At 41.3% G+C, this 19193-nt stretch overlaps 1 protein-coding gene across 12 annotated transcripts in view; it reads right to left on the bottom strand.

Annotated features, from left to right (window-relative positions):
* tet3 (tet methylcytosine dioxygenase 3) overlaps positions 1–19193 on the bottom strand; it is a 535430-nt gene that overhangs the window by 146728 nt on the left and 369509 nt on the right. For all 12 annotated transcript variants that reach the window (XM_041209398.1, XM_041209399.1, XM_041209408.1 and 9 more), the window contains one exon: positions 4340–4430. In XM_041209398.1, coding sequence (XP_041065332.1) covers positions 4340–4430 — 91 coding nt within the window. The remainder of the gene's footprint in view (positions 1–4339; positions 4431–19193) is intronic.

Below are 19193 nucleotides of genomic sequence, written 5' to 3'. Positions count from 1 at the left end.
TCTCGCTGAGAAGAAGCATACTGCAGTGCCATCTTGGATTTCCTTACAGCATTTAAAGCTCTACGCACTTTTAATTTTAAATGGCCAAAAATGATCAAAAAGCTACCTTACCAGAATAGTTTGGACTCATCCAAGGCCCAGACCAAAATTGGGGACTTTGGAGAAAGAGATTACTTTGGATACATGATTGCTTCAGGTCTAGACAAAAAGACAGAAGCTAAACAGGTTAACACACTGCTTTATTCAGTAGGTCCAATAGCCGATGGTATACTAGACAAGGAATCAATGAATCCTCAGCAAAGTTTGATGATGTTTTACAGTCATTTGACACATATTTTTAATTTGAGAAGCAACAAGATCCCTGAAAGAGCAAAGTTGAACAAATATGTCCAATATCCAGGAGAACCTGTTGACTCCCTCATGAATGAGCTATACAAAAAGGTTGAAGGCTATGACTACAGTGACCTGAAATTAGAGCTAATCAGGGACAGAATTGTTTTCAGAGTGACGGACGATGCACTGTCAGGCATGCTTCAAGCTAAGGAAGAGTTGACCCTTGAAAATGCCACTCAGATTGTCAGGCAATCTGAAATCCATTTACAGCACAGATCCATCTTAAAAGGTGAAAGCAAACCATGGTACAGAGCAACCTCCACTGTCCAGCTAGTAAAATAGCAGAAGAGTTGGGACACACCAGGCTAAGGGAAGCAATACCCTAACCAACCACTAAAGGGTGGGCAACTATGCCAATGTTTTGGAGCCAAGCGATCCCACAGGCATGATCAATGTCTGGCAGTCTCAGCACAGTGTTTTAATTGCAATCACATAGAACACTTCTGAAAGCTATGCAAGGCTAAAACAACCAGATGCACAAATGATTCACAAGGTCGAAGCACCACACCGAGAGGAAACATGACCATGCTTCTTAGGTGAGGTCAAAGATCAGGGATTTTCATTCTAGAAGGCGGACATCTTGGTTAATGATTGTCTCACAAACTTTAAATTGGACATTGAATCCAGTGTTATGGTCCTCTTGGACAAGGAAGCATGGCTAAGGGTGTTCTGGCTATAAGTAGCAGACACACTACTCTGTGGGCCTGAATAAATCAGACTCCCGGTGATAGGCATGATTCTGGAACCATTAAAGTATGGCAGCAAACAAATATTTGAAGTCATGTACATCATCCGTAACCAGTGTTTTTCTCTTCTGAGCAGAGTTGCCTGTGTTGCCCTGAACCTTCTGAAAACGTCAGAAGACGTCAAAACAACCTCTGTCGTCAATTACACAGAATTGCAAGTTCCCAAGAGCCCAACAGAAAATATACTCTCAAATGGGACTTCAGCTCTGAATTGCCTTCACTCTTTGCAGAGCTGGTTTGTTCACTGTCTTGGCAGGTGCCAGAAGCTCCTTGTTGGTCAGACCAGCCAACCACTCAACTGGTTACCATGAAACCTTGAGTGGAAGAAGGCCAAGAGATGAACCAGCAGCAGGAAAAGCCTCAATCTCAGGTTCTGACATATGTTGGTAATATACCTCAAGACACCACTACACAGATGCTGCAACCTCCATCCAGTACAACTGTTAGCCAGACGATGCTGGAACAGAGAAGCAGTCATCAACTGACTGCAGCACACATCAGTGAGGCAAGGAAGCTAACCAATGAAAACATCGTTGCACAGAAAGCTAACCTGCAAGATAAGGCCATTGATAAGTCACACGCAAACAACAGCAAGAGACATCTTCCATCCAAATATGGTGAACTGCACGTAGGAAGATAAACAGAATAAACATGATAGACAAGCTGTGAGCTTGTTCTCCCCATAAGGAACAGGATAAACCAATGACCATCGATAATACCAGATTGGGAGTTGAGAAGAAGTGGGTCATCTCCAAAGAGCAAAAAATGAGAATTAAGATCAATCAACTAAACACCAGAATGATCACATCTAAAACAACCTCCTATTCATCAAGGTTTACCCAATACAACAGAGTCTACCACTGCTCCAATTATTGTCGAGACAAGATCTGGAAGAATTTTAAAGTCTCCAGACCACCTGAACCTGTAAACACAGAGACTTGAGGAGGGGAGAAGGGGTACTAGAAGTAATGTAAATTTGTTGAGTAAATAGGAATGCATTGTAAATACATTGGATAATGACTTGGGAGTGGTGTAGTATAAGGGTCTAGCATAGAAAGAGTCAATGTGGGACTGGGTGTAGTACCGCCCACAGTGTGATGTAAAGGGACACATGACCAGAGTCTAGAGGGCAGCTTTGTACTGCACAGAGATGTGTGTAGAGGCAAGCATAGAGACAGCTCCCAGCTTAGACTTTATACTGTATATATGTATATAGTTGCTATAGTTAAGAAACACTTACTGTTAAATTATACAAGACTCAGAACCTCTTCGTGATACCTATCGAGCTACACACATTTTACAACAAAGTCGAGATCATTAATACATATCAAAAAGAGCAGTGGGTCTAATACCAACCCCAGAAACACCACTTCCCTCTCATTTAAAAAAACAACTTTTACTGCTGCCTGCTTTCTGTCCCTTAGCCAATTTTGTATCCATACTGCCACTGTCCCTTTAATCCCATGGCCTTTAATTTTGCCAAACATTTTATGACTAGCACTACCCTCATCAACCATCTCCATTACTTCATCAAAGAACTCAATCAAGTTCATCAAACACGAGAGGCCTTTGACAAATCTGTGTTGACTTTCATTTATTAGCCCATACTTCTCAAAATGCCAATAAACTTTGTCCCAGATTATTGTCGCCAAAAGTCTCTCCACCTTGACATTAGGCTGATTATCCTTGTGTTGTCAGGTTTAACACTCTCCCCCTTTTTTAACTAGGGTGCAACTTTTGAAATCTTTAACCCTCTGACACAATTTCCATATCCAAGGAGTATTGGAAGATTGTGGTCAGAGTCTCTACAATTTCAACCTTTACTTCCCTCAAAAACCTAGGATGCATCCTATGATGCCTCTGCTTTATCTATTTCTATCTAACCAATTGTGACTGCCCGTTCCTTTATCACTACATTGGCACCATCATCTTCTCTAGTGAAGACAGAATGTAAAGAACTCATTTAGTGACTCAGCCATGCATTCTGCCCCCAGAAATCTCTCCTATGGGTCTCTAATCGGCCCTACCTTTTTGTTGACTGCCTTTTTACTATTTGAGTTTGCAAAGAGTTTTGGGTTCCCTTTTATGTGAGCCATTAAGCTATTCTCTCTCTTTGATTTCTTATTCCTTATTTCAGATCTCCCTTGTACTTTCTGTGTTCAGCTTGCTTCTCTACTTTGTGAGGAACCTTGAAATTATTGTAAATCTTATTTTCCTATCTCATTTTAACCTCTGTCTCCAGTCATCTAGGAAACTAGCTTTGGATGCCCTTCCTTTTCCCCTCTTGGTAAAATGTCAACTCCGTATATGAACCTTCTCCTCTTTGAAGGCCTCCCATTGGTTAATTGCTGACTTATCTGCCAATTTTTGATTTAATCTTTGTGGGTCAGAACCCTTTACAAATCACTTGAATTAGCCCTCCAGTTAAGTATTTTTACAACTGACTATACTTTGTTCTTTTCCATAACTACTTCAAAACTTGATGACATTATGATCACTGTTCTCCAAATGCTTTCCTACTGAAACTTGCTGCACTTGCTTCAGTCCTCAGAACAAAATCCAGCACTGCTTCCTTCCTCATTGGTTGGACAATACGCTGATCAAGAAAGTTCTCATATACATTTCAGAAATCCCTCCTCCCCTTTGCCCTTTACACTGTTACTATCCCAGTTTATATAAGGTAATTAAATCCCTGATTATCAAGGCTCTGTATTTCTTGCATCTTTCTATAATTTACCTAATTTGCTCCTCTATCTCGCTTCCGCTACTTGGTAGCCTATAGTATATACCCAGTTGCATCGCAGCTCCTATATTATCCCTTAGTTACAACCAAATTGTCCCATTTTTCGCCCTTGACTACAAATCCGTCTCCACGGCTAGAATAGTTTCTTTGATCAATAATACCACTTCCTCCTTTATCCTTCTCTTCTTTGAGCCAGTTCCTTTATTTTGACTATGTCATAATCCCATGTGGTGACTTGTGCCTGCAGCTCACCAGCCTCATTTATCATGCTATGTGCATTTTCATACATGCATTGCAAACTCTGCCCCCAATTTGCTCCCTATCTGATCTCATCTATTTCTGAATTATACTTTAATATTATTTGCCTTTTCTAGTTATCTGTGAACCTTGTTTCTCCTCTGTAATTTTTCGTCATGTTGCCATTTCAAAAAAGGATAGAAATTTGTTATCAACATACCTTTCTTCCATTAGTTCTCGAATTGCTGCCACAGTGGGTCCAGAGCCAAGATGTGTATAGTATGGACCTTCGTCTTTCTCTATGATTTGCTCTGCAATAAAAATAAAAACAAACAGAAAATCAATGAAATATTTTTATCTCTACATATCAAGGCTATGCATAATATAGAATTAGGAATCCCATTCAAATCACGCCAACAAAGTCTTGGATTTTTAGTTTTACTGAATCTATGAGCCTTGAAATTTGAATCCATAATAAGACAGCACGTTGGAATGACACTGAAACTAAAGTCATATATCACTGAGCTATGGAATATTGTAGATGAGGGAAAACAATCACATCTCAGCATCTAAAAATTCTTGCTTGCCCTCTCTTGAGCTACAGGAACGTAGTTATTTACATAAGTCAGGACAAATCCAACCAGGCAAATTACAGACCCAGCAGACTACTCTCGATCATAAGAAAGTGATCAAGGGTTCTTTGACAGTGCTTTCAAGCAGCATTTAGTCAGCAATATCTTGCACACTGACACTCAATTTGGGTTTCGCCATAGCCACTCTGATCCAGAACTCATTACAGCCCTGGTCCAAACATGGACTCAAGACGTGAAGTGAGACTGACTGCCCTTGACATAAGACAGCATTTGACCGAGTGTGGCATCCTGGAACCCGAGCAAAACTGGAGTCGTTGGGCATCGGGGAAAACTTTCCACTGGTTGGAGTCATATCTAGCACAAAGAAAGATGGTTGTGATTGTTGGAGGTCAATCATCTCAGTCACAGGTCATCATTACAGGAGTTCCTCAGGGTAGTGACCTCGAACCAACCATCTTCAACTGCTTCATCAACTACCTTCCCTACAGCATAAGATCAAAGTGGGGATGTTCGCTGATGATTGCACAATGTTCAGCACCATTTGTGACTCCTCAGATGTTGTAGCAGTCTGAGTCCATATGCAGCAAGACCTGGACAACATTCAGGCTTGGGCTGATAAGTGGCAAGTAACATTCGTGCAAGGCCTTGACCATCTTCAACAAGAGAGAATCCAACCATCATCCCCTTGACACTCAATGGCATTACCATCACTGAATCCCCCACTAACAGCATCCTGGGGGTTACCATTGACCAGAAACTGAACTGGACTAGCAATATAAATACAGTGGCTAAAAGAGCAGGTCAGAGGCTGGGAATTCTGCAGGAAATAACTCACCTCCTGACTCTCCACCATCCACAAGGCACAAGTCAGGAGTGTGATGGAATATTCTCCTGGATGAGTGCAGGTCCAACAACACTCAAGAAGCTTGACACCATCCAGGCCAGAGCAGCCAGTTTCATTGGCACCCTATTCACCACCATAAACATTCGCTCGCTACACCGCCGACGCAAAGTGGCAGCAAAATGCACCATCTACAAGATGCACTTTGACAGCACTTTCCAATCCTGCAACCTCAATCACCTAGAAAGACAAGGGCTGGAGATGCATGGGAACACCACCACCTGCAAGCTCCCCTCCAAGCCACACAACATCCTGACTTCGAACTATATCGCCATTCCTTCACTGTCGCTGGATCAAAATCCTGAAACTCCCTTCCTAACAGCACTGTGAGTGTACCTACACTACATGGACTGCAATGGTTAAACCACCTTCTCAAGGACAATCAGGGATGGACAATAAATGCTAGCCTGGCCACTGATGCCCACATCCCATGAACAAATTTTGAAAAAAAGGGCAAAACACAACCATAATACCACTTGGAATAAAAATAGAAATCTCATTGTCAAATCAGCAACCTTTTCCCAATCCTGCACTATCATTCTACATACCCACACATATCTCTGCAGTACTGAAAGGGGTACCCCATTTCAGTATCCCATTGTCAGAGGTGCCATTTTTGGGTGACATGTTAGATTGAGGTTTCAACGGCTGCCTCATGGATGTAAAACATTCCATGACACTATTTGAGAGAACAGCAGGAGAAGTCTCCCAATGTCAGGACAGAATATCTAATTTGCCTAATTGCCTTTTGTGAGATGTTGCTGTGTACAAATTGCCTGCTATGTTTTTCTACATTACAACAGTTCACAACAGTTCATACACTTCAAAAGAACTTCAAGATCTATAAAGTCCTCTGGGACATCCTGAGAATGTGAAAGACATTCTTTATACATTCAGAGAGGTGCACCTATTTTAGCATGTTTTGTCACAGTAACCAGAAATGCTTTAGTTTCCTTTTCCTGAAAGGTGCAACATTGTTGGCTTTCACCATCCAAAATGTTATTGCTGCAAATATGTAGATAAATTCTGAGATTGTGTGGACTGTGCAATCCTATTTTAAAGAGCTTGAAATCATTCATAGATAGTTTACCACGTAATTAGCTTTAAATTACCTTTTAAAATGGAGCTCTTGTACACTTCTCCCCTCTTTGCAGAAACTGCAAGATTGTTTTGCCAAGCAGAAAATTTACTGAGTTTGTAGCGTGACTGTTTGGGGTGGTTCAAATTCAGTTTAATAAAGTCCAGACAGCAAAGGCTTCAGCAAACTTTGGAAAGATTTTTCATTTTCATCTTCAACTTCACCAGTTGGGCAGTAATGTTGCAGAACAGATCACCCACCCTTTAAAAAACCCACCTGATTTTCATTCCATTGAGTTCAATGAGACTGACTTCAATAGAATGAAAATTAGCTGAGTTCTCCAAAAGGCTGGAGGTTGCCCTGCCAGATTACTGCTCAGGTGAAGATGAGGATCTATTCCAATGATAAAAACAAAAAAACTGCGGATGCTGGAAATCCAAAACAAAAACAAAAACAGAATTACCTGGAAAAACTCAGCAGGTCTGGCAGCATCGGCGGAGAAGAAAAGAGTTGACGTTTCGAGTCCTCATGACCCTTCGACAGAACTTGAGTTCGAGTCCAAGAAAGAGTTGAAATATAAGCTGGTAATATAAGCTGGCAGCTTATATTTCAACTCTTTCTTGGACTCGAACTCAAGTTCTGTCGAAGGGTCATGAGGACTCGAAACGTCAACACTTTTCTTCTCCGCCGATGCTGCCAGACCTGCTGAGTTTTTCCAGGTAATTCTGTTTTTGTTTGTGTGATCTATTCCAATGATTTGGGTGATCTCAGTGCAGCTGTACTTTAGCCTTTAATTAAGACATCTATATGAAATTTTTTGAATACATGTATCCAATTCTCCCATATCCAGAGACATGAAAGACAGAGTCATAGGAGTGATCTTCCTCTCGTGGGACCATTTATTACATTCCACCAGACTGACAGCTTCAATGTCCAAACTTTCTCTGAAGCCTTATTACCATTTGTTTGAGTGTTTCTGGTTCATGTGGCAACATCCGACAGGGCTAAAGGCCAGGTAGAGGAAGAAGGTTGGACATTGCTTGGGACTCAATGGCAACCGCACAATTAACTGAAATGATCCAGTTAAAGCTCCAAATAATAGCCAAAGCAATTTGATTCTTAGAGGTATTCGGGCAAGATTTAGGTCTGGACCCTGGCAATGCCTCAATTTTAAATTTCTCATCTTTGTTTTCAAACTCCTCCACGGCCTTGCCTGTAACTGTATAACCTCCTCCAGCCCTACAGCCCTCTGAGATCTCTGCACTCCTCCAATTCTGGTTTGTACATCCCCTATTTTAACCGCTTCAGTGTTGGTGGCTATACTTTCAAGTGTCTCGGCCCTAAACTCTGGAATTCTCACAATAACATAAGAAATAGGAGCAGGATTAAACCACATGGCCCATTGAGCCTTCCCTGCCATTCAATATGATTATGTGTTTCAACTCCACTTTCTTACCCGCACCCCATATTCCTTGATTCTCTTGAGAAACCAAAAATTGTCTATCCCAGCCTTAACTGTATTCAATAATGGAGCATCCACAGCCCTCTGGGGTCAAGAATTCCAAAGATTGAAAACCCTTTAAGTGAAGTAATTTTTCCTTATCTCAGTCCTAGATGATTGGCTTCTTATCCTGAGACTGGGACATTTTACGAAGTTAAAAACACAATATAAATGCAAGCTGTTGTTGATGATCATGAAGAGTGATAAGTTTTTAACTTCATGGTCAGGATTTTAGGTTCCACGGGCAGGTGCTTGCCTTACCTGACTGGGTGTAAAATAGTGCACAATGACGTTGGGCGAGCGTGAAGGCCCTTAATCAATTAAACATATTTTTTGCTGCCCATCCAACCTTGCAGTCGGCGGGCGAGCGAATCGGCCAGGCAGCCTTTGGATTTTTTAGGAAACCATCCATGGGCAGGATGAGTTTTCCACAATTAAATAAAAAGTAAATATAAATACATTTTTGGGCAGAATTTTTATGTTATAGTGAGCGAGTCCTATGTCGGGACATTTTTTTTCAGATTTTAAAAATCTTTATTTTTTGATTTTAAAATTGCTCGGCTCCCTGAGGCAGCCCCCTGCCTTCAGGGTGCTTTCAGTGCGCGCTCCCCTGCGCAGACCTTTGCACTCACACTCCTCCCGCCCTCACCCCGACAACGCTGAGCTTCTCAGTGCGCCTTTCAGACTGGTTGGCTGTTAATTGGCCAGCCAGCGTGAAATCGTGGTCTGGGGCTGATCGCGAGCGGTGGACCGTTTCCCAGCCACTCCCGGGCCTGCCTGCCGCACCCGCCCGACGACCTGAAAATCCTGTCTCCTACGTGTCTGCCAAAAACTGATTTACATGACAATGGTGTTTATTTCAATTTAAAGTGTTAGCTCCCCATTAATTCATTTGAACTATTATGTTCTGGTTGGCTTAGGACTCTCAGGAACAGTCCAGTGCTCTTGCATTTTGCATTGGAGGGAACTAGCAAGTGGACAAAACTGTGCAGCTGAGTAGATGCAGGAATAAAGAAAGCAAGTATGACTGATGGTGCAGAAATAGGATGGTTCTCATTGACTTTGAAACTTCCCTTTTCATCCCAACTGGGATAGCGCAGACTGGTTAGGAGAGAAAAGAATTTTTGGTTGGGAAACAAGAAGTTGTTATAACAAGATGAGTATTGACAGACGTTACGAAGGGAACTTATAGTTTACAGGAAATTATGGCCAGAATTTTAACATCGGTGTGCGGGGGTCTGAAAGGTTCAGACCGAGTAGACACTGGAGAGTTCTTCCGCTGGTGGCAAAGAGCAAAACTAGAGGCCATCAATATAAGATAGTTATAAAGAATTCAAGTGGGAAATTCAGAAAAAACTACCAGAGAGCAGTGAGAATGTGGAATGGGTGAGATGAATATATGGATGCATTAATGGGGAAGCTACATATAGTATAGATGGTTATCGATGAAGGAGGATAGAGGAGCTTGATGTAAAGAATAAACATCAGCAAGGACTTATTTGGCTGCATGGGCTGTTTCTTTGCTTTTCTGCATCCAAATAATCCATATTCGGTGGGGTGGATGGTGGTGGTGACAGCATTGGACTTGGCTTCCATCACTACATATAAAAGATTGAAATTCAGCAACAAGTGCTGAAACAGCAAAATATATATTTTATTTGAAAATCAAACAAAAACAATGCTTATCCTTGATAATGCCAGCCTTTCCCTTGACAAAGAACAGTCCAACAAGCAGTAATACAAGTATGGGAGCAAACTGTCCCTGATCTGCAACTGCCATTATGGCAGATCTGTTTACAAGGCTCTCTGGTATTTGTGTGAATGCAGTTTACATTGCTGCACCTTCTTCAGGTGCATTTAGGTGTATCTCCAGAAAAGTCATATGGACACTTGAGATACTATGCTGACTGGAAATGTTGTACCTTTTTTTACAGGCTGTTTAGGAGCAGCAGAGAGGAAAATTACTTATTTTTATGGGTGATACAATCTTTAGATGTGACATTGTTGATTTGGGGACGGTTCATGTTTAGCAAGATTTTAAACAGACATTTTAGAATGTGGAAAATGCTACTGTAAAACCCGAGGCTTTTAAATTATGAGTTAATATACATATAAATTTAATTGAGTTTTATGAGAGCCAGAATAGTATATTTAGAGAAAAATATTTTCAAACCTCAGCATTAAAAATTATGTCCTATTGTTCGAAAAAAATATGGAACTTACACTTGGTTGATAGGGCATTGCGATAATGTTAAAAGCGTTGTTATCGAGTATGCGCCTTAGACAAGATTAACTGACTTGCACATGCATGTTTGAAGCAATTTGGATATTTTACAACTGCCTGTTGATTTAGCAGTGTTAACATCAAACAGTCTAAAAATCTCTTGGGAGGCAGCTTATTCAATTATTTTCCATGAACTGAGGAAACTTCTCATTTCTCTAATAACAAATATTTGGGGAAGGGAAATTAAGGCTTATTAGAAAAAGTATAGGGTCAAATAATTTTGAGAACACGGTGGCTCTTGAAACGTTGTGACCTTTGAAATATTCTGCAAGAAAAGTAAATAGTTATGAGTACCTAAGGTTAGTTGGATATTCCATGGTTTCACTTGATTTAACTTTTGGGGCAGTGAGAAAACTTGGAAAGCTTTTCTCAGGAAACTGTAATTGCATAAGGTCTGGTGAAAGGATGGGCTTGATGTGCTGAAAAACTTCTATTTTGCAATGCTTTCTCACGTTCTTGTGGAAATACAAATATGTCATTTGATTCCAAGTTGGATTTAGGTACTATAAGTATGCACAGAAGTCCAGAAATTATATGCTTACACTTCATTCCATGGCCAGGTGTTTAAAATATTCTGCTTAATTTTCCTAATTTGTTCCCACTGATGGAAACAAAAATGACTTGTCTACTCAAGTTAACTTCACAGATTGTAGTATTAGTGTGTTTGGGACCATAAAGATTGATGTGGGATTGGGGAAAACTACCACTCACATTGTGATATAGTCACATCAGAGTAGTCGAGAGTAGTAGTGTGTCTGCTGGAAGTCATCATGAAGATAGCACCTAGTCAGGACTCTGTCCAGTATGTATGTATATAGTTATGTGTTATTAACACACAGTTATTGTTCGACCATACAAGCTTCTAGACCTCTTCCTGAGACAACATACAAACATGCAACATGGTGGCAGCAGGTGAAGAACTAAGAATGAAGAAGTAAAGAAACTGCAGTCTGACCTGAGAGAAGTGCGTCTAAATTGAAAACCTTGAATACACAGCTGGCAATTGCCTGGGAAACTCCATTATAGGCATGGAGACTGAGGGACAGAGGAAAGATCCACTGTGTAGCATAAAAGGACTCCACTGGAGCAAGTAAGGTCTGTTGAGAGACCTGATCAAAAGCTGAATCAAAGAACCTAGCCAGGTTGCAAAAGGGTGAGCAAACTCCAAATAAAAGGCTGAAATAAGTTTTTAAATTTGGCGCAATAGTCAGGCAGCACTGGCACACTGATTGATTAATAAGCAGCCTGGATCTAGAGTCAGTGTCCTTACACATTGCAACCATGTGCAAATGGAAAAAATACTAAAGAGAAGTCAGAGCAAAATAATTAGCTTCAATTTGATTCTCCAAGCTCGGAAAAGAAACTAGCTGACCAAAACAATTTGTTCAAAAGATTTTCTGCAGAATCACTGAAGTTTAAAATGGCTCCATAAGTGCAACAGTAGCCCGTCAGATTCCAACAAGCATGGAAGGAAGAAAAAAAAAAATAAAGCTGTACTCCCCTGTGCTGAAAACAGCCATGGGTGGTAAACCCACACTGACAGATGGAAGGACCAGACCAGGCCCAAAATTGGGTGTTACATAGAAAAAGATTTTTAAGATATTTGATAGCATCAGGCTTGAATAAGAAAATAGAGGTTAAACAAGTTAATGCATTATTATATTCAGTAGGTCCAATAGCTAATGACATAATTGCCAAACAAGGAATAAATTAATCTTCCGATAACTTTGAAGAGGTCATGAAGTCCTTTGTCACCTACTTTAATCAATCAATAAAAAGCAATAAAATTTTGGAATGAACAAAATTTAACAAGAAAGTCCAAAAGCCCAGGGAACCCATAGACTCTTTCAAAACTGAGGTTTACAGATTGGCTAAGGCTGCGACTATGGTGACCTTAATTCGGAGCTCATAAGAGACCGAATAGTATTGGTATTGGCTGATGATACTCTTTCGGATGTACTCCAGTCTAAAGAAGATCTGACTTTGGAAAAAGTCATTCAAATTGTCAGGCAATCGGAAGTCTGCCAGCAAAACCATAGTCATCCTCACAGAATCATATCTTACAGATAATGTCCCAGACACCATCACCATCCTTGGGTATGTCCTGTCCAGCAGGACAGACCCAGCAAAGGTGGCGGGAAGGATTGCCCTGGGAGTCCTCGACATCAGCTCAGCACCCCATGAAGTCTCATGGCATCAGGTCAAAGATGGACAACCTTCTGCTGATTACCACGAACCACCCTCCCTCAGCTGATGAATCAGTGCCTCTCCACATTGAACATAACCTGAAGGAAGAACTGAGGGTGGTAAGAGCACAGAATGTACTTTGGGTGGGGGACTTCAATGTCCATCACCAAGAGTTGCTCAGCAACACCACTACTGACTGAGCTGGCTGAGTCCTAAAGGACATAGCTGCTAGATTGGGTATGTGGTTGGTGAGGGAACCAACAAGAAGGAAAAAAATACATGACCTCATACTAACCAGCCTGCCTGTTGCAGATGCATCTGTCCATGACAGTATCGGTAGGAGTGGCACTGCACAGTCCTTGTGGAGACAAAGTCCCGCCTTCACATTGAGGGTACCCTCCATCATATTGTGTGGCACTACCAGCGTGCTAAATGGGATAGATTTCTAACAGATCTAGCAACTCAAGACTGGGGATCCATGAGGTGCTATGCGCCATCAGCAGCAGAATTGTACTCGAAAACAATCTGTAACCTCATGGCCTGGCATATTCCCCACTCTACCATTACCATCAAGCCAGGGGATCAACCCAGTTCAATGAAGAGTGCAGGAGGGCATGCCAGGAGTAGCACCAGACATACCTAAAAATGAGATGCAGCTATAACAGAGGACCACTTGCATACCAAACAGCATAAGCAGCAAATTATAGACAGAGCTAAGCAATCCCACAACCAACGGATCAGATCTCAGCTCTGCAGTCCTGCCACATCCAGTCATGAATGGTGGTGGACAATTAAACAACTCACTGGAGGAGGAGGCTCCACAAATATCCCCATCCTCAATGATGGGGGAGCCCAGCACATCAGTGCAAAAGATAAGGCTGAAGCATTTGCAACAATTTTCAGCCAGAAGTGCCGGGTGGATGATTCATGTTGGCCTGCTCCAGTGGTCCCCAGCATCACAGATGCCAGTCTTCAGCCAATTCAATTCACTCCATGTGATATCAAGAAACAACTGAAGGCACTGGATACAGCAAAGGCTATGGGCCCTGACAATATTCCAGCAAGAGTACTGAAGACATGTGCTCCAGAACTTGCCGCATCCCTAGCCAATCTGTCCCAGTACAGCTACAACTGGCATCTACTGAGCTATGTGGAAAATTTCCCAGTTATGTCCTGTACACAAAAAGCAGGACAAATCCAACCCGGCCAATTTCCATCCCATCAGTCTACTCTTGCTCATCAGTAAAATATTAGAACGGATCATCAACAGTGCTATCAAGTGGCACTTGCCTCACGACAACCTGCCCATTGACACCCAGTTTGGGTTCAGCTCCAAACCTCAGTACAGCCTAGGTTCAAACATGGACAAAAAGAGCTGAACTCCCGAGGTGAGGTGAGAGTGACTGCCCTTGACATTAAGGCTGCATTTGACTGAGTGTGGCATCAAGGAGATCTAGCAAAACTGGAGTCAATGTGAATCAAGGGGAAAATTCTCTGCTTGTTAGATTCATACCTAGCACAAAGGAAGATGGTTGTGGTTGCTGGAGGTCAGTCATTTCAGCTCCAGGACATCATTGCAGGAGTTCCTCAGGGTAGTGTCCTCGATCCAGCCATCTTCAGCTGCTTCACCAATGACCTTTATTCCATCATAAGGTCAGAAGTGGGGATGTTCGCTTATGATTGCACAATGTTCAGCAACATTCACAACTCCTCAGATACTGAAGCAGTCCATGTTCAAATGCAGCAAGACCTGGACAGTATTCAGGCTTGGGCTGACAGTTGGCAAGTAATATTCATGCCACATAAGTACCAGGCAATGACCATCTCCAACAAGAGAGAATCTAACCATTACCTCTTGATGTTCAATGGCATTACCATCACTGAATCCCCCACTATCAACATTCTCGGGGTTACCATTAACCAGAAACTGAAATGGACTAGCCATATAAATACTGTGGCTGCAAGAGCAGGTCAGAGGCTAGGAATCCTGCGACGAGTAACTCACCTCCTGACTCTTCAAAGCCTGTCCACCAGCTACAAGGCACAAGTCAGGAGTTGATGGACTACTCCCCACTTGCCTGGATGAGTGCAGCTCCCACAACATTCAAGAAGCTTGACACCATCCAGGACAATGCGGCCCACTTGATTGGCACCCCATCCACAAACATTCATTCCCCCAACACTGACGCACAGTAGCAGCAGTGTGTACCATTTACAAGATGCACTGCAGGAATTCACCAAAGCTGCTTCGACATCGCCTTCCAAACCCACAACCACTATCATCCAGAAGGATAGGGGCAGCAGATAGATGGGAACACCACCACCTGGCAGTTTCCCTCCAGGTCATTCACCATCCTGACTTGGAAATACATTGCCATTCCTTCACTATCGATGGGTCTAAACCCTGGAATTCCCTTCCTAACTGCACTGTGCGTGTACCTACACCACATTGACTGCAGCAGTTCAAGAAGGCAGCTCACCACTACCTTCTCAAAGACAATTAAGGATGGGTAATAAATGCTGTCTCTCAGGGACGAGAGGGATAAGCCCAAGGTATCCGAACAAGGAAAACAGATTGTTGACAAAGAAAAATACAAAACTAAGGGGTGCAAGAAATAAAACAGATGATGACACCTGAGTATTTGAAACACCAAGTACCACAACTTCAACTCCAGACCAACAAAATCAACCAAAAGCAGTTAAGATTGCCACTGCTCCAAACCTGAAAAGAACAAGATCTGAAGAGTCATAAAGCCTCCAGATTGTCTGAATCTGTCAAGTCAGAGCATTGTTGGGGAGAAGGATAATGTATGTTTTATTGTGAATACATTTGGGTAAAAATTTGGGAGGAGGTGTAGTATTAGGGTGTTCAGAGTTGTAAGGATTCATGTGGGACTGGGGAAATAGTACTGCCCACGTTATGATATAGAGAGTCACATGGGAGTAGTAAAGGGTATTGGTGAGTCTGCTAGAAGTCAGCATGAAGTCAGCACCTAGTCAGGACTGTATCATGTATATATGGACATGAGACAACATACAACCATACAACCCAGGTGAGGGAGGAAGTATTCAGTTACAAGGAATAAAGGCCATGTAATGCCAAAGATGTGACATCTGCAACTTACATCAAATACTTAATAACAGGAAAATAATCAGCATATTCTGATATAACAATTTGTAGTAAACAGGGATCAAAATACCAATGGCCTATAACGCCATTTGTTTGTATTTTTAGCAAGGTGCTTTGTCCATCTGAAATGAGACATTCATGACCCCTTATACATGACTTGTGCTTGCTCTTGATTAAAGGATTCAAACCAGCTGTTGTCACAAGTTGATTTCCAACACATGACTAACTTCTTTTGCAGTAGATAGGAAATAGGTAGAAGTACAACTTGCAACTACATTGCAGCAAACATATTTAGCAAACAGTGATCACGTATAAATTGATCTGTGCACAATTTAGCCAGTAGTTTCTGTTGTGTTGGAGATACCTGTTGAAACTGACTAAGGCTTTTTACTTTACTGGTTCAATATAGACGTGGACTCCACTTCATTCTTGTTTGGGTCCAAAGTCTATAAAAACAACTGTTTGATTGCTAATAACACTAACAGTAATTTATGGTCTTAAAACTGAACAATTCAGAGTTTGCAGTTATTTTTGACCATTCCCAATTTGACTGGATATGAACTTGCCAATATCCTCATCAGGACTCTGTGACTTTATTGTCCCTGCTTGAAACTAACCGTTACTGGCTCATGATTTTAAGCCTGGTTAGACTGTGCAATGAGCTAAATATTGTATAGTCCGTGTATATCTGTTTGATGTAGTGGTGCAAAGTCTCTTCTCTGAATGAGATTGTAGAAGCAAACATCATGATTTTTCAAACAATCATCTAACTCCAATGAGAGCTACAAAATGATGTGTTATGCAGTCGGCAGTGGAATTAAATTTAATACAATTTATCTCAAGATTTTGTTCCAGCGTGTTTTCCCAATAAGAATGTTGAGCTCCATTGAAAAAATCCATTGGTACTTGGTACAGCCACATTTAAAACCACCAAGTCCACCAATTTGCTGTGGATGACCACTGGAGATCCAAAAGTATAATATAAATATTTGGAGTTTGTGGGTGTGACCTTCATTTTAGTAATGGTGTTACATGAATGATGGACAACTAGATGGACATCAGGTTCCAATGATTAAAGCATGTGATTCCATTAGCTGTTACAAAAAATAATTTGAGCTTTACATCTTACCACACTCTGTATGGGCAGCTCCAAGAAGTAGCCACAATTTATACAACATCTGTATCTTAGCATGTAAGGATTTTGGGTTTGTTATGATCTCAGATGAGCCCCCAATTTTGTTACAATCTTGGTCGAGACCAGTAACTTTTTTTTAAAAGAAAGAAATCCAAAATCCCAGTTATTTACTGAAAGAATGAAGCCACAAGATTCCACAGTTTCAAACAAAAGAATTCTTACTATACAAGTGCCAAATAAAGCAAACGCTAAATATTTACCTATACTCTAAAACCCAGAATCAACATAAGTTGATTCATAAGTTAAACACGAATTAACAGGCAAATAGCAGTAGATTATAAATTATACATTAGATGGCAAATGTAAATAAGACAGATCTTATGAATTGGCTCGGCAATCCACTCAGAATATATGTAATCAATTTCAGTCAACAAGTTCTTCAAAACTCTGTCTTCCTCACAAAGAATTTAAGCTCTTCTTCTCAAGGAATTAGCCTGATCCCCAGTGGACAGCAATACACAACCAACCTGTGTTCCATGGGCACAGTCTTCACCAAAGATGGCACATCTGCAGAACCTCCTCAATTCTGCTTACAACAGTCTAGATGCCATAGGTCCACCAATGTTATCTTCAAGTAACAGAAACAGCTGCAGCAACTATATATTTTCCTGTTCTTAGTTTCTGGATTTAGCCTCTTCTCCAGCCTATCTATATTGCACCACTGTGATCATCATCTGACTTCTGATGGCTCTGTCCCCTTTTATATAGTTTCTACCAGTTTGTCTCCTCAGAAGTTTTGGTTTCCAATCTCAGCTTTAGTCTTAGTTTCCTTAGAAACTGAAGTGCCAGTTTCCTTTCTCAGTTTCCCTTTCCAATTAGCGTCTGTCTCAAAAAACAGAAGCTTTGAAACCATGGATTCCATCACAGCTTGTGTTTTTTTTCTTTATTCTTTCATGGGATGTGGGTATCAGGCAAGACCAGCATTTGTTGCTCATCCCTAATTGCTCTTGAACTGAATGATTTAATAGGCCATTTCTGAGGGCAATTAAGGGTCAACCACATTACTGTGGATCTGGAGTCACATGTAGGACAGACCAGGTAAGGATGGTAGATTTCCTTCCCTAAAGGACATAAGTGAACCAGATGGGTTTTTATAATCAATGATAGCTTAACTAGCTTTTGATTCCAAATTTTATTAATTAAATTTTAAATTCCAGTAGTTGCCATGGTGGGATTTGAACCCATCTGTATTTGCCTGGGCCTCTGGATTACTAGTCTAGTGACATTAGCGCTGTGCCACCATCTCCCCATTTGGAATATTAGAAATCACAAAGCTGATTTTAGTCCCTGTTTTTTGAATGGAACGGTATGGTAGATCATGAATAATTAATTGGAATACAGAATGTACTACCCAATTCCAGCCGAACACCAGGCTCCGACGGTAGAATAAGGGTCTAGTTATAGGGTTAACGTCAGACATATAGGACCGAGTACAGTGCTGCCCACATAGTGATGTAAGAGAGCACATGACCTGCACAAGGGGGTCAGTCTAGTATTGGACATGGCCATGTGCACAAGCAAGCATGGAGGCAGCTCCTAGTTTGGGCCCTTTACTGTATATATGTACATAGTTCTTGTAGTTAATAAATACAGACAATTAATGTACTTAGGACTACAAAGAATTCATTAAGACCTACCAAATGGTATCCAACACGCTACAAAACCTAGCATCTTGGCATGTCTTTGAAATGGGTTACATAAAAATATAAGAATTAAAAGTAGGTGTAGGCCATTTGGCCCCTTGATCCTGTTCCACCAGTCAATAAGATCATGGCTGATCTGATCGTGGCCTAAACACCACTTTCCTATCTGCTTTGTACTGCCTTATACATCGAAATTCTGTCTAACTCAGCTTTGAATATATTCAATGTTCCAGCCTGTACCTTTCTCTGGGGTAGAGAATTCCAAAGATTAACAGCCCTCTGAGAGAAGAGATTCCTCCTCATTTCCACCTTAAATGGGAGGCCTTTTATTCTGAAATTATGCCCCCTAGTTTTAGATTCCCCCATGGAGGGAGGGGGGAATCCTATCAGCATATACCATATTGAGCCCCCTAAGAATCTTATATGTTTCAATAAGATCGCCTTTCATTCTTCCAAATTCCAATGAGGATAGGCCCAACCTGATCAACTTTTTCTCATAACCTCTTCATCCCAGGAATCAATTTTCTAACTTTCTCTGAACTGCCTCCAATGAAATTACATT

This window comes from Carcharodon carcharias, chromosome 17 (genome assembly GCF_017639515.1).
Source record: "Carcharodon carcharias isolate sCarCar2 chromosome 17, sCarCar2.pri, whole genome shotgun sequence".
NCBI classification, from domain to species: domain Eukaryota; kingdom Metazoa; phylum Chordata; class Chondrichthyes; order Lamniformes; family Lamnidae; genus Carcharodon; species Carcharodon carcharias.
Note: the sequence above shows the minus strand (reverse complement) of the source record. Positions and strands in the feature narration are given on the sequence as shown.